Source organism: Sarcophilus harrisii, chromosome 3 (genome assembly GCF_902635505.1).
Source record: "Sarcophilus harrisii chromosome 3, mSarHar1.11, whole genome shotgun sequence".
Taxonomy (NCBI): Eukaryota; Metazoa; Chordata; class Mammalia; order Dasyuromorphia; family Dasyuridae; genus Sarcophilus; species Sarcophilus harrisii.
In genome coordinates, this window is record NC_045428.1 from 569,894,481 (window position 1) to 569,918,816 (window position 24,336).

Consider the following 24,336-nt stretch of genomic DNA (forward strand, 5'->3'; position numbering starts at 1 on the left):
TGTATATATTTGGAAAAATAAAATATTAAAATAAAAAAATTCTTCCATTTCACATTTAAATCCCTTCTGAATCTTACTGTGGCCTACTTTCCCAGGCTGATTTATCATTATTCTTTTGCCCATTCTATAATAAATCAAACTAGCTCATATGATGTTTATAGAGCCTTGGATTTGAGAGACATCTGTGGCCATCCAGTCAAAGCTACACTTGAAAAAAAATCTTATTACAACAAAGCCCAAAAAGGGTCATCTTGGAGTAGTTTTCTTGAAGCCCTCTAGTGAAGGGAATGAACTCTACTCTCTTCTGGAGCTGCCCACCACATTTTTGGATGGTTTTTGTTGTCATAGTTTTTGGATTGTTTTGTTTTCCTGACAAGGACTGATTAACATATCTTTATTTGTCTTCCCAGCACTTGGCTCAGTGCCTGGCATATAATAAACTCATAATAAATGCATTTTCTGTCTATCTACTTGAGCCATCTACTCATGGCATCATCTATCCCTTGTTGCTAGTTCTGTCCCCATATGGGATATTCCAGCTCCCATTTCTATGTCTTTGCCTCTGTTTCCTGTTCCTGGAATGCCCTTCTTCTCATCTAAATTTCCTAGAATTCTAAGCTCCCTTTGAGGCTTAGTTCAGATACTAGCTCTCTCATGAAGTTTGCCCTGTTCCTTCCTCAAATTGTTGCTGTTCTCCATTGCCCCAAATTAACTATTTTGTTTTTCCTTAACTATGTATGAAAAAATCACACATGATTAGCTATGGGTGAACATCACAAAGTAGATAGAAAGTTGGTTTTGGAGTCAGGAACAAAGGTTCAAATCCTATCTCTGACACATACTGGTTGTGTGATCCTGGGTAAATCATTTCTCAGTACAGGAATAACACAATTTATTGAACTTTACTTTATTGTGCTTTTAACAATACAGAGTGAAGTTTTTTGGCATCTCTACATCAAGTAAGTCTATGCCTGCCATTTTTCCAGCAATTATATGCTCACATCATGTCTCTTTGTTATATTTTGGTAATTCTCACAGTATTTCAAACTTTTTTTTCATTTTCATTATTATATCTGCTATATATATATATATATATATATATATATATATATATATCTGATTTGTAATCGATGATCTTTAATGTTAATATCACAATTGTTTTGGAGTATCATGAACCACAACCATATAAGATGGCAACGATCTCATTGTTGTATCATGTCATGATTGCTCCACTGATTGCTGTTCTCCCAAATCTCTCCTTCTTCTTGGGTCTCTCTATTCCCAGAGACACAACAATATTGAAATTAAACCAATTAATAACCTTGTGATGGTTTCCAAGTATTCAAGTGAAAGAATCAATCGATGGAACAAGCTTCATTGGTTCTATTTTAACAAATTGCCACAGACACCCCAGCTTTCAGCCACCCTGACCCTGATCATTCTGCAGCTATCAACATCAAGGAGAGACCTTCCATCAGCAAAAAAGATTACCATATCATTGAAATGATACCATTTTTTAGCAATAAAGTATTTTTAATTAAGGCATATACATTTTTAGATGTAATACTCTTCCACACTTAATAGACTACAGGATAGTGTAAACATGACATTTAAATGCATTGAGAAACCAAAAAATCATGTTTACTCACTTTCTTATGAAATTTGCTTTATTGCAGTGGTTTAAAATCAAATCCACAATATCTCTGAGATCTGTCTGTATTCTAGGAAACTATCTAAGATAATACATTTTAGGGAAGGTGCTTACCTATATTGGCAGAGAGTCTTTCCTCACCTGGGAGTTCCATATAAAAATGAAATCATAGCTCCAGTTCCCATTTTTATTTAAATACATGGTGATTTTTCATATTAGAATTTAAGCTTCATGAAAGCAATTTTTTTTCTTTTTCATTTATATCCTAAATGTCTAAAACTAGCACATATGAGGTGTTTAACAAATGCTTCACAAGTTTGACTCATCTTATCCAACTTCAGATGAGTGAGGTTTGCATTATTTTATTTTATCGATTTGTCCCTCTCCCCAGGTTATCAATAGAGATATTCAAAACCAATTCTTCTAACTTTAAAATTAGGCTTTTTTTCTACCATACCATGATGCTTTAAGATGGCATTATAGGAGCCTTTGGGTTCCTCTAGTCCAACTAGATTCATGCTTGTAGAGAGGAGGAAACTGAACCCCACTGATGTTAAGTGGCTTATCTGGTGCTATTCAAGTAGGAAGTAACAGAGATCTGTGGGCTCCATGACCAAAACTTATTGCTCTCTGCCCTGTTGGCTTCCAGAGCAATTTATTAGCAAATATGTGCTATTGAATTTAGAAAACACTTTAGGGATTACAAGTGCTGAACAACAAAAAGAAATCATTTTGAAGGATGATTTTGGGTTGTGTGTGTGTGAACTGTGACACTCCTAAAGTCTCCTGCACAAAAAGTGATATTGCCCGGCAGAACCAGAGCTCTTCTAATAAAAAATCAGATCTAAATCTTCCTAACCAAACCATATTTCATCAAGATCTTCCAAAAAACCTTAGTTGAAAAAGTCTTGGTTAGACTCTAAGAGTGGGGCAGAAACCTAGTGCTATCGTGTTACACAGAGGCAGCATAAGACCTGGGACAGCTCCCAGCCTCCCAGAATGCCAAAGCTGGAGGGACCCAGCTAACCACCCCCCAAAAAAACTGAAACAAGGACCCTCTTGTGGCATCCCTGAGAACTGGGCATCTCCAGGGCCAAGAGACACAGTCCCCTCCCCTCTTATGTAATTTAGATTATTCAGAAGTTGCCTCCCCCAATCCCCACCATCTTTGCAATGAGCTCTAGGTAACTGAGCCTGGAGTCAGGAACTCCCAAGTTTGAATCTGATCTCAGACACTCATTGCCTGAGACCCTAGGCAAGTCACTTAACTTTTGTCTGCTTTAGTTTCTAACACTATTGAATGGAGATATATATATATATAACAGCCCTTGCCTCCATGGTTATTATGAGCATTAAATGAAAAATTTATAAAACCTTCATTTCAGTGCCTGGCATATAATAGATACTTAATAAATCTTTCCTTCTCCCTCCCTCCCTCCCTCCCTCTCTCTCTCTCTCTCTCTCTCTCTCTCTCTCTCTCTCTCTCTCTCTCCCTCCCTTCCTTTCCTTTTCCCTCCCTCCCTTCCTTTCTTCCTTCCCTACTTTCCTACTTTCTCTCCTTCTCTTCTTCCTTCTTTCCTTCCTTACTTCCCTCCCTCCTTCTTCCTTCCTTTCTTTCTTTCTTCTAGCTTCATCCTCCCTTCTTTCCTTCTTCCTTCCATTCTTCTTTTCTTCCTTCCTTGTCTCCTTCCTTCCTTTCTTCTATCCCTCCTTTCTTTCCTTTCCTTCTTTCCTTTTTCCATTTTTCATTACTTCTCTCCCTTCTTCCTTTCATTTTTTCCTTTCTTACTTCTTTCCTCCTTCCTTCCATCCTTCTTTTCTACCTCAACTTCTTCCTTTGCTTCCTTGCCTCCTTCTTTCCATCTTTTTTCTTTCCTTCCCTCTCTTCCTTCCTTCCTTTTTCTCTCTTTCCCATTTTTCTTTATTCCTTCTTTTGTTCTATCCCTTCTTTCTTTCCTTCTCTCCTTCCCTTTTTTCCATCCTTTCCTTTCTTACGTCACTCCCTTCTCCTTCATTTTTCCCTTTTTCCTTCCTTTCATCTTCCCTTTTTCTTTCTTCCTTCCATCCTTATTTTCTTCCTTCTTTCCTTGACATGTTCCTTGCCTCTTTTTTCTTTTTCCTTCCTTCTCTCTCTCTTCCTTCCTTATTTCTCTCTCCCTTCTTTCTTCATTTCTTCCATCTCTCCTTTTTCTTCCCTCCTTCCTTTTCCATTCTTTCCTTCCTTACATCCCGTTCTACTGCCTTCTATCCTTTTCCTTCTTCTTTTCTTGATTTCTTCCTTGCTTCTTTGCCTCCTTTCCTCCCTCCCCTCCTCCCTTCCTTCTTTCCTTTCTTCCTTCCTTACTTTCTCCTTCCCTTCTTTCTTCCCTTCCTTCCTTTTTTCTTTCTTCTCCTTTTCTTCCTTCCTCCTTGTATTGCCTTCTGAAACCAAGTAGAACTATTTAAATCCTTCTTTAAGTTGACAATCCTTCAAATACTTAAAGATACCAAAAATGAACTACTTTCTTAGTCTAGAACAAGGTTTCTTAACCTGAACTGGTTCTTAAAGTTTCTTAATCATAAACTTGTTCTTAAAAATATTTGGATAACAATATTCTGAGATAACCTTGCTTGTAATCCTATGTATTTTATCTTATACATTCAAAAATATTATTCTGCCAAGGATTCCATAGGCTTTACCAGACTGTTGGAGGAATCAAGCACATAAAAAGGTAAAAAATCTCTGGATCTAGAGCGAAAAGTATTTTTTTAAAAGCACAACAAAGTTAGATCTATCCCATTGTGTCAATAAATGTTGTCCTTTCTCATTCACAAAATTCAGCCTGGTACCTTCACCACCTTCAGTTTTTTATCTAAAGTAAAGAGAAAGAGATGAAAGGGAAAGAGAGAAGAAATGAAGGGAGGTAAATACTAATTGATTTCTGACCTCCTCAGTTTCCATGGGTTTAACTGTTATCTCCATGTTCATAATTCCCAGGTCTACATATGCAGCTTCAATCTCTTGAATGAACTTCAGTCATACATAGCCAGTTGCTTACTGAACATTTTAAACTGGATGTCTGGGAGATAGCAAACTCAGCACATCTATAAAGCTGAACTCATTATTCCAGCCTTTAACATCTTTCTTCTTTCTGCCTAAGGCATCATCATTCTTCCAGTGTGTCAGGTTTGCAATCTAGGTATTATTCTTGAGTCTTCAACTCTCCTTTGCTCCAAATATCCAATCAGTTTGCCAAGCCTTGCTATTTCCATATTCATGAGATTTCTGTCATCTGACCTCTTCTCTCCTTTCAGACAGGCAGCACATTCAGTCACCACCTCTTACCTAGATTATTACAAAACCTTCCTTAGCAGTCTGCCCATCTCAAGTCTTTCCTCATCACAGTCTATTCTACACATTGATGCTAAATACACATCTGACCATGTGACTCTGCAATTAAACCAACTCCAGTGGTTTCTTATTATCTCCAGGATAGAATATAAACTCTGTTTAGGTTTTAAATCCCATAGCAACCAGATAGTAACCTACCTTTTAAGGCTCATTAGACATTATTACTTTTCCCTCCCATAATTGTGCTATCTAAATTGTCTTTCTCTCTGTCCCTCACATATAACATTCCATCTCTCATATCTATGGCCTTTGTTCTAGTTATTGTACCTAGAATGTCTTTCCTCCTTATTTCTGACTCATAGAACTCCTTTCTTCTTTCAGAGTTCAGTTTAAACACCATCCTCAGTGTACCTGCCCCCCAAGTGCTACAGCCCTGCCTCCCAAATGGCCATATATTTAACTACTTTGCATATATTTATATTTATGCTGTATGTGTATGTATATATGCATGTTATTTGGTGTTTCCCCCATTGGAATATAAGATTTCAATTAGGAATTGATTTATGTATGTATGAAGTGTAAAGAACAAGTGCTACAGCACATGCTACAGACATGTATGTATGTATATGTATATACATATATATTATATATATATATATATTCTCTATACATATATGTACTATATATATGTACTATATACACATATGACATATATATATATATATATATATATATATATCAATAGTACATATATCTTGGGAGACTGTCATAGGATCACCCAACATGGCATATCTGCATGAAAAAGGGTGCTGTGCTTTATGAACAAAGCAGAATTGCAGTAGCTCAAAAGAAATGTGAAATGGAGAGATTTCTCCACTTTAAATGTTCATATGGATTATTTGTGCCCAACCCTGTGGCAATCTTCTAAGTCCATATAGGTCTGATCACCCACAATCAAACACAGTATACCATGACTCTGACTATTTTAGTCTTCGTCAAGCATGAAGGACAACAATCAACCTACTGACATATAAGCACAATGACTGAGATGTAGTGGATGTTTAATAAATAAGGGAAGAATTTATGACCAAAAAAGACATAGAGAACATTATGAAATGGAAAATGAATAATTTTGATTACATTAAATTAAAAGGGTTTGCACAAACAAAACTAATGCAGCCAAGATTAGAAATAAAGCAGAAAGTTAGGAAACAGTGTTTCTGATAGAGGCCTCATTTCTAATATATAGAGAGAATTGAACTGAATTTATAAAAAAAAAAAAATAAGTCATTCCCCAATTGATAAATGGTAAAATGATATGAACAGGCAATTTGCAGATGAAGATATTAAAGCTATCTCTAATAATAAAAAAAATTCTCTAAATCACTATTGATTAGAGAAATGCAAGTTAAAATAAATCCTAGGTACCACCTATCAGATTGGTTAATATGGCAGAAAAGAAAAATAATATATTTTGAAGAAGATATGGGAAAATTGAGCATTAAAAAATTGTTGGTGGAATTGTGAACTGATCCAATCATTTTGGAGGGCAATTTGGAACTATTCCCAAAGGGCTATAAAACTGTGCATGCCTTTTGATCCAGCAATACCTTTACTAGAGTCTGTATCCCAGAGATCATAAAAAAGGGGAAAGGACTCATATGAACAAAAATATTTATAGCAGTTCTTTTTATGGTGACGAATTAGAAATTGAGTAGATGCCCATCAGTTGGGGAATGACTGGACAAGTTGTGCTTATATGGATGTAATGGAATTCTATCTTTCTATAAGAAATGATAAGGAAGAAGATTTCAGAAAAATCTGGAAAGACTTAACATGAACTAATGCTGAGTGAAGTAAGCAGAACCAGGAGAAAATTGTACACAGTAACAGCAACATTATAAGGTGAACAACTATGATAGACTTAGCTCTTTTCAGCAATACAATGATCCAAGACAATTTCAAAAGACTTGTGATGGAAAATGCTATCCATATCCAGAGAAAGAGCTATGGAGTCTGAATACAGATTGAAGCATACTATTTTCACTTTTTCAGGTTTCGGGGAGGTTTTTCCCTTCTCATGTTTTTTTTTCCTTTTGTAATGATTCTTCATTCACGATATGACTAAATGACTAATGTGGAAATATGTTTAATGTGATTGTACATGTATCACTTGTGTCAGATTGCTTGCTGTCTTAAGAATGGGAGCAGGAAGGGAAAGAGGGAGAAAAATTTTAAGCTCAGAATCTCACAAAGAGGAATGATAAAAAAAAAAACTATCTTTACATGTAAATTGGAGAAAATAAAATACTATTAAGCAAAAGATAATTATTGACAGATTGATTCAAAAAGAGGTAGTATATACAGTATTTCTTTTGGGCATACTGATTTTTTTCTTTATATTCCAGGCATTCATTTACTTTCAGAAAATTACAGAATCTTAATTTTGGAAGGGACTTCAGAAGTCAATCCATGCCTTAAAAATAAAAAATTCCTCTCACCATATGTCTTAAGTCTTTATCTGGCCTTCATTTTAAGACATCCAGGGAGGGGAAAGTCACCACCTCAAGAAACACTCATTTACCTTGGATGCCGTTCTCATGGTCAACAAATTTTTCCACTGTTCTCTCATGGTCAACAAATTTTTCCTTATAGATAACTTATCTTTTTTCAACTTTTTCCCACGACTCCTGGTTCTGTTCTCTCTGGGGCCAAGCAGAACTACTGAAATCATTCTGCCTGGGACAGGCCTTCAAATACTTAGTAATGGTTCTTCTGCCTTCTATAACCAGGCAGCCAGATTTGTTCTTTGAATGCCATATCCCAAGAATTCTCATCATCTCCATTGAGACCTTCATCATCTTCATTATCACTCTTCTCTGATTGTTCTCTGCTTCATCAGCATCTTTCCAAAAATTCAGGACTTTTCTTCGGGAGCTATTCAGAGGTTACAATTCTGTTTTCTTTCTTTTAAGTGACTTTGGGTTCATCTTTACAACTAATTGGGAGTAGATACACACTAGCTATAAACATTTTGGTTCAATTCCAGAAGATCAAAATATCATCATACCACTTTGCTGGCCTGTGGAGTAAGCACTTCCTGGGCCACACACTTGATAAATGTTTGTTGATTAACTGATCCTGGAAATTTCTTGTTGTAATTAGAGAACTAAACAACTCAGTTTGAGAAGGTCTCGGAGGCTATCTAAATCCAAGCCCTTAATTTTACAGATGAGGAAACTGAGGCAAAAGGAGTAAAGGGATTTACGTGTCCAGGGTCACACAGCTAGTAAGTGTCTGAGACTGCATTTGAATTTGGGTTTTCCTGTCTCCAGGCCTGGTACCACCAAGGTGTCCCCATCCAGAGATGGAAATGAACCCAAGGCCAATGTTCTTACAACCAAATGAAAAGATGGGGCTGCTGCCCCAAAATAGCCAGTTCTCTCCTTGATGAACAGCATGCTATCTTTGGGGGAGAGGAGGAAAGAAAATAAATGCCAGTGGGAGACTTAATTTTCTGTAATCAACGCCTTTTAGTATGCAGTCACACAGCCATCTTCTCCCCCAAAGTACCATCCCTCCCCTCCATGTTATGCATCTCATCACAGAGGGCTGAGTTGGCAAGTTTCTTGGGAGACTGAGTCCTGAAGAGGGAAAGATACTGAGTCAAGTTTCTGAATCAATCCAGATATTCCAAGTTCAGCATTCTAGGGAAACTGGGAAGACATCAGTGGAAAGACATGTAAAGGGGGGCATTTTACCTTCGTGATGTGGCCCCTCCCCAGCATCCCCACTAGCAACATGCAGAATATATTAAGGAAATGAATAGACAAAGGCACGGCCCTCCCTGTTGCCCCCCAATAGAAGTTATTCCTGGATCCCATTCAGTGCAAAGGATTGTCTGGGCTGTCCATCAAGCCTGGCGCCCCTATTGTGCCGGGAAGTCCTGTTTGCTCTCAGCTCTAATCCTCAGAGGTGGAATTTTGCAGCCAGGCTCTCCTCGGCTGCTGGCTTCTCTCCCAAGCAGGATTTATTGCCTCCAAGACAGATATGACTTGAATGGATGACACCTTTTCCTTCGTCACACTTGGATCTGCCTCTGGGTCCTCGGAGGGTATTTGTGCTCGACTTCCTTGGGTTTGTAAGCTGATGTCAGAGTGTTTCATCATCATCAATGCTCTTAAAAGCCATTATAAGTGGGGTGCTAAGCTTATTAAAGGGTCAGGCGAAAGGATTCCATAGAAGGACTTACTGGCTCCCACAGAGAGAACAGGATAACCTCCAGTAGGTGCACAGGCTGTCCTGAGAGGTAATAGATACAACCTCACTGCTCTAACAGTCATACTGGCTGACAACAGTCCATCAACAAGCATTTATTAAGCATCTGCTGGTTGCCATGCACTGTGCCAGCTGCCAGGGATACAACCACCCAAAAAGTTAAAAAGTTCCTGCCCTCAGACAGAACTATGCTTCTTAACCCCACTTGTCCTTCTTATAGCTGGGGTGCTAAGTCCCTTTCAGGATTTGGCCTGTCAACTAAGGGCATCCTTTTCATCATTAATTGTTAAAACCCCTTTCTATGCTCTCCCAGTCCTATTTCTTATTTACAAGTCCTAATATCTATTTTAAGCGCGCTCTCTCTCTCTCTCTCTTTCTCTTTTTCTCTTTCTCTTTCTGACAATTGGGATTAAGTGACTTGCCCAGGGTCACACAGCTAGGAAGGGTTAAGTGTCTGAGACCAGATTTGAACTCCTGACTTCAGGGTGGTACTCTATCCACTGCACCACCTAGCTGCCCGATAAATCTGTCTTTTGCCAAAAAGAATGTCCATTGTAAATTTTTCACATGATCTAGGCCTAATATTTGCTGTCTACTGTCATCTGCCACATTCTATGTACACAATAAATACAAGGGGTTTAAAATGCAGTTATTATAGTGATATATTTGAGGTTCAGCATCAAATAATGAGATTAATGTATGTACCAAATGTTGGGGTTCGATCGTGTGAAACACAATTTAATAAAAGGGAGGTTTATTTATGAGAAGAGGTTACAAACAAAACGAAGGGATACAATAGACAGCAGGAATGGTAAATGTGAAATAAGTTGGGAGAGCAATAGGGTTACCAAGGAAAGGAGTTTGGAAGAATCCATTAAAGGAATAGGCCATGGGGTGGGAGTATGCTATTAACTGGCAGGCTGAAACCATAGAGGGATTTAGCATCTGAAAATAATGTTAGATATAAGAAGGAGAAAGAAACCATGAGGCAAGATAGGGGGATGAGAGGAAAGATACCATGAGGCATGGGGATGGGGAAGGAGAAAAACACCATGAGGAAGAACACTGTGACCTCCACAGAGGGGAAGACTATTAGGTTCAGCTGATTGCCATCCATGCTCTTCCCTGCTTTCCTTAGAAAGTAATTTTATTATTACTTCAGGCTCTCTCTGCCAACCCCATCTAGGGACCCAGGACCTCATCATTAGGTGGCTCAATGGATAGAGCACTAAGCTTGGAATCAGGAATTCATGTTTTCACATCTGGCTTCAGACACTAACTGTGTGATCCTGTGCACTGTTTGCCTCAGTTTCCTCATATGTAAAATGATCTGGAGAAGGAAATAGCAAAACACTCCAGATTTTTGCCAAGAAAATGCCAAAAAGGGGAGTAAATTGCATTTCAGGGAAGGAGGGCTCACTCTCTCCTCCAGGGCCATCTGGGTAGAGATGGGGATCACTGGAGATGACCTTGCATGCAGGGTTTTGTAAGCTAAAGTCTTTTCCAGATCTCAGTTTGACTGAGGCAATACTCATTGAGTGACTAAGGGTAAGTAAGAAATAATGTGAGTTCCATGCTCTTACCTGCTCATGCTCTGCCCAAAGGACTGTTAATTCTGGTCACTGAGACCTCACAAGGTATCGTAACGTTCATGAGATATATTGCTTTCTTAAGGATGAGCCAATACAGCCAAAAAAACTCAAGTTTCCATGAGCATAGTGTGTCAGTCATTCAGCCAACAAGCATTTAAGGAGCACCTATTATGCGCCAGGCAAAGTGCTGAAGACAGAAAGGGCAAAAAACCAATTCCTGCCTTCAGGGACCTTAGGATCTAGCAGAGAAGAAACCATTCAAACTATTCCGTACAAACAAGAGAGAGATACAGAATAATTGGAGACAATCAGACTATAAGGTTGAGCTGACCCCAAACTGTGTCCTTCCCTTCTTCTCTTAGGGAGTAATTTTATCGGTACTTCAGGCTCTCTCTGCCAACCCCACCTAAACCCCAGAACCTCCTCCACAGGTGGATGGAGCACTAAACTTGGAATCAGTCACCTCAGTGTGTAAAACAGTCATATACATGATCTCCCACGAGGTAGACCAGAGTGCCAGGATACGTGGAAGGGTCTGAACCAGGCTGTGACTTCCAGGCCAGACTTCCCCCACTTTATCACCCATCTCCTCTTGTCACCAAAAAGGCAACATTTCTTCAGCTGTCAGTGCTTCCTTAAGGCTTTCCTAGATTCAACTGTGCTCCTTTCAAAAATATGCTTTCAGAATTACTCAAAGGGAGAGAGTCTAGGAGGCAAAGATGGCTGACCTTGCAGCCAAGAAAATTCCACCTGTGACACATGCCCTGGGGCTCAGGGCCAGTCTTTTAATCTCAGCTTGCTTCAGGCAAACTCTCTAGGATTATAGGGCCTGGGCCAGAAAGGGACCTTAGAAGCCCTTTAGCACATCCCTTTCATTTTACAAGGGAGAAAACTGAGAGCCCAAGAGCTTAAGGGTTGTGCTCAAGGTCAACCTGGCAGAGAGTGGATGGCAAAACCAGGATCTGAACATGGGTTTTACAGTTTAATAATACAGTTATCTTTCTACTGCATACTCTAGCTCCTGGCTACTAGGTGATGATGGGCTGTTTTCTGAGCTGGTGGAGGACGTAGAGATCCCCTCATTCTCCTGTGCTGCTGGTGACGTACCCAGTCTCTCGGCAGCCCGGCTCCCACTGACTTCTCCATTGGACCCACAGTCAATCATAACCCCCTGCAATGTTTCAGGACGTTGGCAAGCCTGCAGAGAAAAGACATGAATGCTGTCTCTTTAGACTAAGGCTGACAGCAACCTCCTCAATCCTGTCTGCATTTGAAAGCTAGGGCAAATTGGAGAAACTCATTGCTATTAGAAGGCAGGACGTCATCACATGCAGCAATAATACCTGGAACTGCATATCAACCACCACTACAGCCACTATCACCACTGGTTTATTTTTTCTTTTCTTTTCTTTTCTTTTTCCTTTCATTTTTTTCTTTTCTTTTTTCCTTTTTTTCTTTTTTTTTCTTTTTTTACAAATGTGGAAACTGAATCCCAGAAAGGTTATGTGACTAACACAATAATAAAAAGAGCCAGCAGCAGAACCAAGATTCTACCCCAGATCCTCTTGAGGTGCTCTCTTTCTCTCCCTCATAGTGTCTTCCCTTTAATGGCACCTTTTTTCTCACCATAGCTAACTCTGGTTAATCTGCTAAATTCCTCTATAGATTTAACTTGTGGGTCAATGACATACTCGTGCCTCCTGCCATATTCCTTCAGTGGATTCTTCCAAACTCCTTTCCTTGGTTGCTCTGTTGCTCTCCTGATACCTATTTTACCTCTTCATTTTGTCTGTAACTATCTTCTCCTAAATAAACTGATCTTTTGACAAGAGAATGGCCATTGTGCATTTGTCACATGTTTATTTCTAACTAGGAATTGCTGCCCTGATCTCATCACTCTGACTCTCAGTCTCAGCTTTCCATGTACCATCACTGATCATGAGGAAGGCCCTTTGCAGACCTTCACACCCCAGACAAAGGAGCCATCATTATTGTGACCAAGTCCAAGTGCTACTCTACGGATAGCTGCAATAATGACCTTCCAGCATCATCCAGGGACTCAAATGAATCAGTGTGTTCCAAAAAAGCGGTGTGCACAACTTAAAACATTCTAGAAATGCATGTGTGTGTGTGTAGATCTATCTATACATATATGTTTGCATGCACATATAGACGTGTGTATTGTGTTTATACATATATACATGCATGTGGGTATCTAGAGATGCACATGTTCATAATATATGCACATGTTGCATATATATATATATATATATATATATATAAAGATTGTAAATATAGTTTGTGTGATGTTTGCCTAGACATATATACATGTGTGTTTGCATGTATAAGTTGTATTTGTACATATATACATGCATATGGGTTTATACAAATAAACAAATGTATATAGAGATACACATGTTTATACATATATGCACATGTTGCCTATATAATATTGTTTATATAATTTGTGTGTGATGTTTGCCTATATATACATGTATATGTGTATATGGAGTTTTATACATATATATGTATATATGGATTTATATATGCACAAATATATATAGAGATATACATGTTTCTACAATATGTACACTTTACATTGTATATATATATATATATATATATATATATATATATATATATATATAATATGAAGATTGTATATATAGTTTGTGTGTGATGCTCACCTATACATATATTCACACACTTCCCTTCTTGACTTTTCCTGTCTCTTCCCAGTGAGATGATGGGAAAGTCAGCTTCGCTCCCCCTTTGCCCCCCACCATGGAGGATGGCTAACTCATAAGGAGTCCTACCCACTCCCACTTACCAAGTCATTCCACAGAGGAAAGCAAAAGGTCAAGAAACATTGATTTGGGATAAGAGCAGAGACAGCGGGATCTCTGACATCACTGAACAGTCTAAAAACTCTGTAAATTTTGGGTCCATTTTAACTGCCTGAGAGAGAATCCTTCATTCCCTCAGACTCTCAGGACTCAAGGTGCCAAGTGCATCAATGGGGGTGGGAAGGGGGGCGTCCTTAAGAAAAGCTCAGTTTTCAAAGCCAAATCCTAGAAAGGGGGAGGCAAGACTCAGTGGGGGAGGGGGACAGATGGGCCCAGCCATTTCTATAGCTAGAAGCTCTGGAGCTCAGAGAATATCGTTAGCAATCCATCCAGAGGCTTCCCTCAATTGGAGTGTTGAGGGCTCAAGCACATGGGACAGCTAATCCTTGGGGAGGACAATTTGCTCTCTTTTATTGTGTAAATTGTTTAAAATTTTCTTTCTCTGGGCTTTTAAATTGGCTGTTGTATCCTCAGAATACTTCCATTTTCTACAGGACTCTCTAGAGTAAAGAAGGGAGGCTGAGTGAGCTACTCATTGTAAAGGAGAGAGGAGGGGTACTGTGAATAGCAATGAAAGGATTTGCATAATTTGGGGTATTTTCAGCACACAAATCCCATGGAACCCTCGTTAATGCAAGGGGAATGATTAAAAGCTTTGCCCAGTTAAGAGGTAGAATCATAGACTCTTGAAGTTTAGAGGTCATCTTGTCTCACCCTGACCTGAAGCAGTAATCCTTTCTGTAACATCCCTGACAAAGAATAGAGCTGGTTGATAAGGGACTCGGGTTATGGGGTCACTAGTTAAAAAGGAAAAGATTTTAAAAATGGATATGTACATATATATATTTATATATATATACCCATATATGTGCACATGTACAAAGAGACACAGATGCCAAAATTATCCAACCCGGAATGGAAGACTGGTCTAAGATTTTTCACAGAAAAAAACACGGAGACAATCCTTCCTTAGTAGTGTTCGACCGAAAAAGAAAGCAGGGAAAATGGATCTCATGTCAACTTATTGGAAATAATGACAATTCTGAAGATGTTACAGCTGGAGACCAGAAAAGACTCTTTCACAAAAGCTTAATTTCATTCTGTTTCTCTACCATGAAAACCCATTACTAAAACACCCAGTGTTTGCCTACCTGCCTCCCAGGGGAGAATCACCCACCAATGAAGCTAGGAATAGGTACCTTACTAACATTTTGAGCTGCCCATGAAATATAAATGAATTAGTATACGAAATGTGGGAAGGGAAAAAACTCAACAACCATGATAGAAATCGAATAATATGTATTAGCAAGTAAAAATATCCCAAAACAGCCCTTACAGCCCTGGTCTGCTTAATTGCCAATCTATTCAATCTACCTAAAAGTCCAGTATTAGATGGCTTGACTTTCAGGTAAGAGTATTTACTCCAAGAACCTTTGAAGTCTGTGACCTGTCAAGCTTGCAAGAAAATGGATTTTAACTTTTCCAGAGATAACAAAAGATTTGCTAGATTCTCAGAGACAACAACTATATTCCTTTTTTCTTTTAAAGCCCTCTGACTTTGACTTAAAACAAGCTTTTTTAAACCCTGAACTTGAAATATGACCTATTCAACAATCCAATCTTCCATATCATAGAACGTCTCCTTCATGGCTATTTGTCTTACGCCAGAAGGCAGCTATCAATGACTGTGAGAGTTGTACTTGTTCCCACAGATTAGATGCCCAGACAACAGCCCCCTCCCCCCATTCAGACAGTGGAGGAGATGGGAATGGAGAATAAACATTTCGAAGGCTCTGGCAAAAGCTTTTCCTTAGTGCTTTGTACCTGGGCATCCATTAGGAGATGTCTCATCAAAGCCATTGAGTTCTTCAGAGATTCTTTTTCTGTGGGTAGAAAGGGGTCTTTATCCTCCTCTAGGGTCTTCGACTTGGTGACCACAAAGTGGGAGATCTGGTCATTTAAGGTGTGTAAGGACTGCACAGCTGTAAAAAGAATACAGGAAACAAAGGAGAAAGGCATCGAATCAGGTGGGTAATAGGGGAGAAGATTCTATATTGTGTACTTTCTCTCCCTTTGATCGATTGGACATTTTTGAGGACAGAGGGTATTCCTGAATTTGCCTTTGTATCCCCAGTGTTTGATATGGAGCAAGGGTTTATAAGTGTTTGTTAATTGCTTGGATCTAGAAGATCAGGACTTCTTAAAGTTTTTCTGCTCACAACTCCCTTTCACCCAAGAAATTTTTAGGTGACCACAGGTATGTATGTATATATATACTTGTATATTGTATCCCCAGTGTAATGTAAACTCCTTAAGGGTAGGGATTTAATATTTTTTAAATCTTTGTTTTCCCAACACCTAGCACAGTACTTTACCCCATCAGTACTTCATTTTTGTTGAATTGATTTTGATATCCCTAGGGTAAATTGTAAGCTTTTTGGAAGCAAAAATTGTATTGCTTTTTTAAAAAATCCTTGTATCTTCAATGCCTAACACATAATAGATGCCTTCTTGCTGATTTTCATATGTTATGTTTTCTCTCTCATCTCCATCAAGTCAAATCAACAAGTTCTTATTAAGCATTAATTACATTCAAGGAACTAGGAATACCCAAAAAACTGTTAAAAAGCAGTCCCAACACTCAAGAAGCTCACATTCCAATAGGGGAAATAACAAGAAAGTAATTGTGTTACAAGACAAAAACAGGATAAAATAGAGATTGTCTTTAAAAGTGGCATTAGTAGGGGGAAGGGAACGACCTCTTGAAAAAAAAGATAGGATTTGAGTCTTGCAGGAAATCAGGAAACCAAAAGTTGGAAGGAAAGAGGGCAATGCAATCATGGGGGAAGGCTAATGCTAAGGGTGGGGTCAAGAGATGGATTATTCTGTTTTAAGAACAACAAGAAGGTTAATGTCTCTGGATCCCAGAATATGTGAAAGAAAGTAAAATACAAGAAAACTGGAAAGGTAGAAGAAAGTGGGCAGATTATGGAGGATTTTAAAAGCCAAAGAGGTTTTATATTAGATCTTACAGGTAATAGGGAGCCACTGAACTTTATTGAGTAAGGGCAATAACATGCTCATACCCATACTGTAGGAATATCTGTGGTAGCTGAGTAGAGGATGGATTGATATATGGGAAAAGATTTGGGGAAAGACCAAATAGAAGCCTATTATGATTGTCAAGGTGACATATAAAAGAGGAAGTGGAAGTAGAAACAATAGGACTTGAAAACAGATTGGTTATGGAGCATAAAATAAAGTAAGGAGTTGAGAATGACACCTCAATTGAGAATTGTAGGTAACTGGGAAGATGATAATTTTGACAATAAAAGAGAAGTTCCGAAGAAGGGAGACACTAGGGTGAAGAAAATAGTGAGTTTAGTTTTGGAGACTCTGAATTTAAGGTGTCTACTGGACAACCAATTCAAGTTGTCCATTGGGCAGTTGGTGATGTTAGGCTGGAGCTCAGGAAAGAGCCTAGGTCTGAATGAAAAGATCTGAGAGTTCTCTGCCCAGAGGTGATCATTAAATCCATGGAGGCTGATGAGATCACCAAAAATTGATAATAATAGTACAGAGGGAAAAAAGAACAGGGATAAAAATAAATCCTTAGGGGATCCCCAGAATTAGTGGATATGACTTGAAGAAAGATCAAGTAAAGACTGAAAAAATGATCAGGTTAAGTAGGAGGAGAACAAGTGGAAGGCAGTGTCACAAAAGCCTAGAAAAGAGAGAGCATCAAGAGTAAATTAATGGTCTTCAAGGCTACAGAGAATTCAACAAGGATGAAGGTTGTGAAAAGACCATTGGAATACACAATTAAGAGACTGTTAGTCATATACTTTAACATATTTAACATGTATGGGTCTACCTGCCATCTGGAAGAGGGAGGGAGGGGAAGAAGGGGAAAAGTTGGAACAGAAGGTTTTGCAACTGTCAATGCTGAAAAATTATATGTCTTATAAAGAAAAAGCTATAATAAAAAATAAAATAAAACACATTTTTTTTAAAAGACTGTTAGTAACTTTGGAGAGAATCTTTTCAGTTGAATGATGCGTTCAGAATCTAGACAGTAGAGAGTTAAGAAAAGAATGACAGGAAAAGAAGCAGAGTACCTGATTATAGATAATCTACTCAAATTCAATACTCATGAATGGTCTAGAATGGCTTCCCACCATACATTCACATTTGAGAACCCCCATTAGACTGTGAGATCCTCGAAGGGAGAACCTGACTTTTGCCTTTTTTTATGTCCCCAACACTCAGCATATAGTGCCTGGTATATAGCAGATACTTAATAAATGCTGACTGTTAATTGACTGGAAGAGACCGAATAGGAAACTGAGGGAGAGTTAGCGGTTCATCACAATATCAAGTGTTTGCTCACTGGTGACCCCAAGTATAGTTCTTTCTTAACTACAGGGTGACATTGAATTAGAAGGATCTAAGGTGCTGAAGTAAATAAAAATGAGACCCACCAACTTTCAGTTTCTGGATTCTCATGAGTCCTATGTAACTTCTGTATTTTCTAGGGGTGAAATAAAAGTAGCCCACTACCAATATGCATGTTACCCTGAATGCTTGAATGGGATTGGGGATTCTCTTGTTCACCTTTGTGGACATCTAGACACACGCTCCACATAAGTATGCTGGGAGATTTCCTGGTATAAACTCCAGGTAAGAGCATAATGAGCCAAAAAGATATTGATCTTTCAGGGTCAGCTCCCATGATTACACTGAGCCAGTGTTAGCCTAGAGCTTAAAGGGGTAAAAAGTGAAAATAGGGAAAGGAAGACCGTAGGTTATATGAGCAAGGTATGATACTAGACCCTTGACAAGACAAGAACAAAAAACATTTTCTACTATTAAGAAATTTATACTCTCCCGAGTATATACAGTACACAGATTAAGTCAATGCAAAAGAGGGGGAAAGGAGAAAAAATTTTAAACTCAAAATCTTACAAAAATTAATGTTGAAAACTATCTCTCCATGTAATTGGAAAATGTAAAATACTATTAATTAAGTCAATGCAAAGTAATTTCAGGATGGAAAAAGAATTCTTTTAGGGGTCAGGATCAGTCTCATATAATTAGCACGAATATGAGCACGAGGGTCAGGATGGAGAGGAAGACGGGGAGCTCGGTACTAGAGGGTGTATTCCTTGCTCCTGGAAGGAATGTGCTTTGCAAATCACAAGGCTTCACATAAATCGCAGTAAATGAGCAGGATGTTCTGCACCTGCCTGGGGTTTTGACATCCTCCCTTAAGGAGCTGGACAGATAGAAAGCCAAGGAGGTAGACAAGGTCACAAAGGACCTATGGGCTAGTCAAGAAATCAGGAAACTTTATTATGCCATACCCTGCTTGCCCTTGGCTCTCATTTTAAATATAAAATAGCTATAGAACTCTCCTGTTTTAAAATTGCATCATTAGCAACAAGTATTTATTAACTTTTTATTATGTGCCAGGCACTGTGCTAAATATAAATAATAAAAATGTAAACAAAAACAATGATGGTTCCTGCCCTCAATGAATTTAATGCTCCAATGGGGAAGATAAAATATGAAAGAACAGCTAGATAACCCTATGGATAGAGTACTCAGCCTGGAGACAGAAAGCCCTAAGTTCAAATCTGACCTCAGACACTTAGTAGTTGTGGGACACTGAGAAAATCACTTAACCATGTTTTTCTCCATTTCCTCATCTGTTGAAGAAGGCAACAACAAACCACTCTGGTATCTCTGCCAAGAAAATTCGAACAGGGTCACGAAAACTCAAACATGACTGAACGACAACACATGAGGAGTTCAAAAGCAAAGGGCTATGGGAGAAGCTACTTTTGAGCAAAGAAAGATGTCCAAAAAGTCAGGATTGGAATTTTGAGAGGAATGAAGGAGTGAATATGGCTGAGCTGAGCACTTTCCTTTTAATGGAGATTACTGGAGGAACTGACCAGTCAGAGGAAGGAAATGAAGCAGATGTGATAGATTACCAAGGGTGAGAAATGATCATTAATAACCAGTAATTTGGAGGGAGAAAATTCACAGCTCTCCTATTCTTCTAAAATCTTTTAATCTGGAGGACATTACTGATAGTGAAATTGTAATAATTCATCTTGGTCTGACCCCACCCAACCTGGCTAGAAATTTAATCTAAAGTGGGAAGCCTATTTTGTTCTATTTAATCTTGGGTGGAGACAGATCCTTTTGTCTAAACAGCCAAGGCTGTCTCTAATATAGAGATATTTTCTCTGTCCAGAGGTGACATGAGGATGGGTGACATTGGCCCCTCATTGAAAGGGTGTATAAACTGTGAGTCGACTGCCCTGTTTGTCTTTCATCTAAGAGAAACAGCCAAATAACCACCCCTTTACTAATAATCTGCTGGCTTTAATAAACTCATTAAATTACTGGAAACTATGTCTCTTGAATGTTTTTAAACATCACACAAGTAAATAAATTTTCTTACCTATAAGAAGTTGACTCTTTTAAAACAGTTCTTTGGTGGGTTATATTTTTTTTTAACAGAAACAGAAATCAGATTTATTTCTTTTGCTTTATGTCAGCAGAGAACAAGCATTTCCATGCCAGGCTTATTTATATAAAGGAGACCATTTGAATCCCACCGTCCATTAGAAAGTATTTATTTGGGGACTACTGGCAAAAATGGCACATTCATGTGCCGAAGTAAAGAATAAATAATAAATTTCTGCATTTTCGTTTCATTAGCAAAAATAGAATATTCACATAAAATTCCATAATGTTTCCAGGAAAGGGGCAGGACAGGGACAGCATACCAAGTAATGGCTCCATTTCCTTTCATCAGACCATGCAAAACATGAAATAATAATAAGACCCAAAACACGCATTGGAGGGAGGCAAGTCCAGCTGTCATTTAGACTGGCTTTTGTACATTTCTTTCAGAAAGGTATTACAGATTAATGTAGAATAATACACATTCCCCCCAACCCATGACTTGGAAATGTTACAAATTTCATGGTTTTGTCATTCAAATGATCTGTGGGTATGAACTAACAGGCACATTTATTTCTGGATTTTAAACAGCTTTTTTTGTATCTAAAATTCCACAATGAATTCTGCATTCAAATGCTCACAAGTTTTCAGTTCATCTTTAAATCCAGTCTCATTAAATAAATGGAACCTAAGTAATTCATGCATTTCTTTAAAAAATAAATAATTTAATAAATGAAAACTGAATGAAGGAATAAAAATCTTTCTACAGATATAATGCTGATGATAAAATGCTGTGTCTTCCCCCTAGCTAATAATGAAAATTAATAATTCTTGGTATCTAAAGACAAGACCAGAGCTTCAACAAGGGTGCTCCAGTTCATTTTACAGATGAGGAAACTGAGACAAACAGGATGAAGTGACTTTTCCAGGGTCATACAGCTAGTGATGTGAATTCTGCAATCAGCTTATTCTCGTCATGAAATGACAATGGGTCAGAGTAGCAGACACTGCTAGACAGTGGTATACTCATACATCATGACATATTTCTTTAATGGTTTCTTCTAAACCCCTTTCATTGCTGACTCTATTGCTCTCCCAAATCTATTTTGTAATTATCACCCCTGGTGTCTATTTTACCTCTTCATTTTGTCTGTAACCTTTTCTCTTAAATAAAAGTACCTTTTAACAAAGAGAAAGTCCCTATCAATTTGTCACTTGGGTCTTGCATTTTAAACTATATTTCTACTCTGACCCATCACTAATGTCCGAGGTCAAATTTAACTATTAAGCACCTATTATATACCAGGAACTACATAAGTGCCAGTAATATAAAAAATAAATAGTGCTTGCTTTTAAGGAGTGAGTTTATATGCTATCAGGGGATAGATTGCTGAGTGCAGAGTCATGAAGACTGAAGTTCAAATTTGCCTCAAAGCAAATAACCCCAAAGCCCTAACCTCTCTAAACCTCAGTTTATTCTTCTGTAAGAAGGGAATAATAATACTTATTTCCCAGGATGATTGTGAGCAAAAGATGAGATAATTTGTAAATCACTTTGTGAACCTTAAATTGCTATAAAAATGGTGGCTATTAGTTTTACGTTACAGAATAATTACATACATAAAAATATGAAATAAATCAAATGGAATTAGATATAAGGTAATTAAAGAAAAAAGGCACTAACCCTTGAGTGAGGGAATCCAGAAAGTAGAATTTGTGCTAAGTCATGAAGGAAGTAAAAGATTCTGTGAAAGGATATGGGGGTAATTTAAAACAGGACTATGTTTTGTGTATGAAAGAACTAGCACAAAGATGCAGACAGGAGATGAAATATCAAATATGAGGTGCAGAGAGAGGCCAGAGTGACTGAATCTCAGAGTATGGACAGGACAGCAACATCCAAGAAAACTAGAAAAAATGAACTGGACCAAGTTTCATAGGGCTTTAAAAGCTAATGGAGGCGGGGGGTGCGGTGGGGGCGGGGTTATATTGTATTTAAGAGGTAATAGAAAGCCATGGAGATTTATTGAGTAAGATCAGGACAAGGTCAGATCTGGGAAAATCTGTCTGACAGCTGTTTAGTGAAGAGATCAGAGTAGGGAAAGGTTGAAGGCAGGTAGACAGGACAAAAGAATATTATATTAATGTAGTTGAGAGGTGATGAGTATTGGGAACATATCTGTGGGCTTTATGAAGGGCAAGTAAGAAGATTTTTAGAATTTCAAGCACTGAATATGTGTGTATATGTGTATATATGATACTGCTGTGTAAGTACATGCATATACATGTGCAAACACGTGAGGGCACAATCTGCGCATGTGACACATGTGTTGAAGTATTGTATTCCTATATGTAGCCACAATATAATATGTATATATTGCAACATATGTTCTTAGAGATACATAACACGCAATATTTGTGCGGTGTGTAACATGTATGATGCAGGTGTGTCCATGTGCATATAAATGTGTGGGTGGGTATGTTTATACACACACAGAAGAAAGAGGGAGGAAGAAAGAAAAATGCCAAAATGATGAAGATGAGAGACTGAAAGGACAATTGTTTGGTGGTTTTTGATTTTTGTTTTCACAGAAAAATGGAAGTTCAGAAGAAGGATTATTCGATGGGGATTCGAGGCAGAAGATAACGAATTGCCTTTTTGAGTTTAGAATGAGCCCACAAGAATCCACTTATAAGTGTCCAGGGGGAGGGGGTGACATAGGACTCTCTCAGAAGAAAGCAGGAGATATAGATGTACAAGCCATCTTCAGGGAGACCGTTAAAGCCAGAGGAGTTTGGTGATGAGATGACCATTGGTGAATGTGCTATAGAGACACAGGAGATGACGCTACAAGACAGAGCCCTAGAGAATTGCCCCAATGAGAAAATATGATACAGATGATACCCAGTTAGGAGAAAAGGTGTCTAATGGAAGTAATCATCAGGAAGCCAGGGACATGGAGAAGAGTAAGTAGTAGCCAGACCTGCAGACAGAGAATTTTATAATTGATCCAGGAGGTAATAGAGAGTCCCTAGAATTTATTGGATGGGAGGAGATGATGTTCAGGCCTGGATGTCAAGATCAATTTGATAGTTGAGTGGAGGATAGACTAGAGCAAGGAGAGAAAGGCTGTTGCTGTAGTTGAGAATTAATGAGGGTCTGCAGCAGGTACTTGTCATATCAAAAGAGAGAATGGGGCAGATATGAGAGAGGTTATGAAACAGCAACTCATAGCAACAAAATGAATATGAATCGGAGTGAGAGAGAGAGTGAGGGGTTCAAGATAAGCTGAATCTGGGGGACAGGGAGGATGCAAACATCTTTGAGAGTTATAGGAAAGACAGGAAGAAGGAGTATCAGATTATGCAATGTGATGTGCATAAAGAAAAACCTAAAAATTAAAGTTATCTCAGAGTAGAATAGGGAGCTAAGTCAAGATTACCTGAGTTCAAAACCAGCTTCAGACTGTATGACCTTGGCATGTCACTTCACCCTGTTTGCCTCAGTTTCCCTATTTGCAAAACTAGCTGAAGAAAATAACAAGTGACCCCCGTACATTTGCTAAAAAATACCCCAAATGGGATCACACCAGGGACTGTAACAACTGAACAACTAACCACACCAGAGTAGGGTGGGTCAGCCAGCCAGTCCAGATTTATTTCATCATTCCATGTCATTTAGTCTCCATCCCAGTCAGACTAGTTTAGGAGATGCTTTCCACACCCCATGTGCCATTTTCCAGCTGCATTCTTCACCCAGGCAGCTCTCTAAATCTGGAGGGAACTCCATCCTTGCATCTATATCCCTTACCTTCCTTCAATTCTCAGCTCATTGGCTCTATTCTATGACACCATTTCTGCGTCCCCCGGTAGTCAATAGAGATATTTCTTTCCTGAAATCACTTCATTAATCTGTCCAGACTTCCCTTTGCCAGCTCGGGCCTAACCCTACACACTCCTACAAATGCTGCAACGTTTCTGAAAGGGCCGGATGGTGGGAATGAGGTCAAGTCCATTTCATCTTAATGAAGATTAGAAGATAATAAATTATAACAAAATTGCCTCATATAAAAAAGAAATTATGATAAAATCACCCAGCTTAGAGAATTGCTAGAGCAGAAAACACAAATTTTCCTTTGAATTTGGATAAAGGCAATAATA

At 38.4% G+C, this 24,336-nt stretch overlaps 1 protein-coding gene across 1 annotated transcript in view; it reads right to left on the reverse strand.

The window, feature by feature from the left end:
- Positions 1 to 10,603: 10,603 nt before the first annotated feature.
- LOC111719910 (putative uncharacterized protein C1orf196) overlaps positions 10,604 to 24,336 on the reverse strand; it is a 287,417-nt gene continuing 273,684 nt past the window's right edge. Inside the window, exons 2-3 of the mRNA XM_023499955.2 lie at positions 15,523 to 15,680; positions 10,604 to 12,050 (exon numbers count right to left, since the gene is read on the reverse strand). Of these exons, the coding sequence (XP_023355723.2) occupies positions 11,847 to 12,050; positions 15,523 to 15,680 (362 nt within the window). The 3' untranslated portion in view covers positions 10,604 to 11,846. The remainder of the gene's footprint in view (positions 12,051 to 15,522; positions 15,681 to 24,336) is intronic.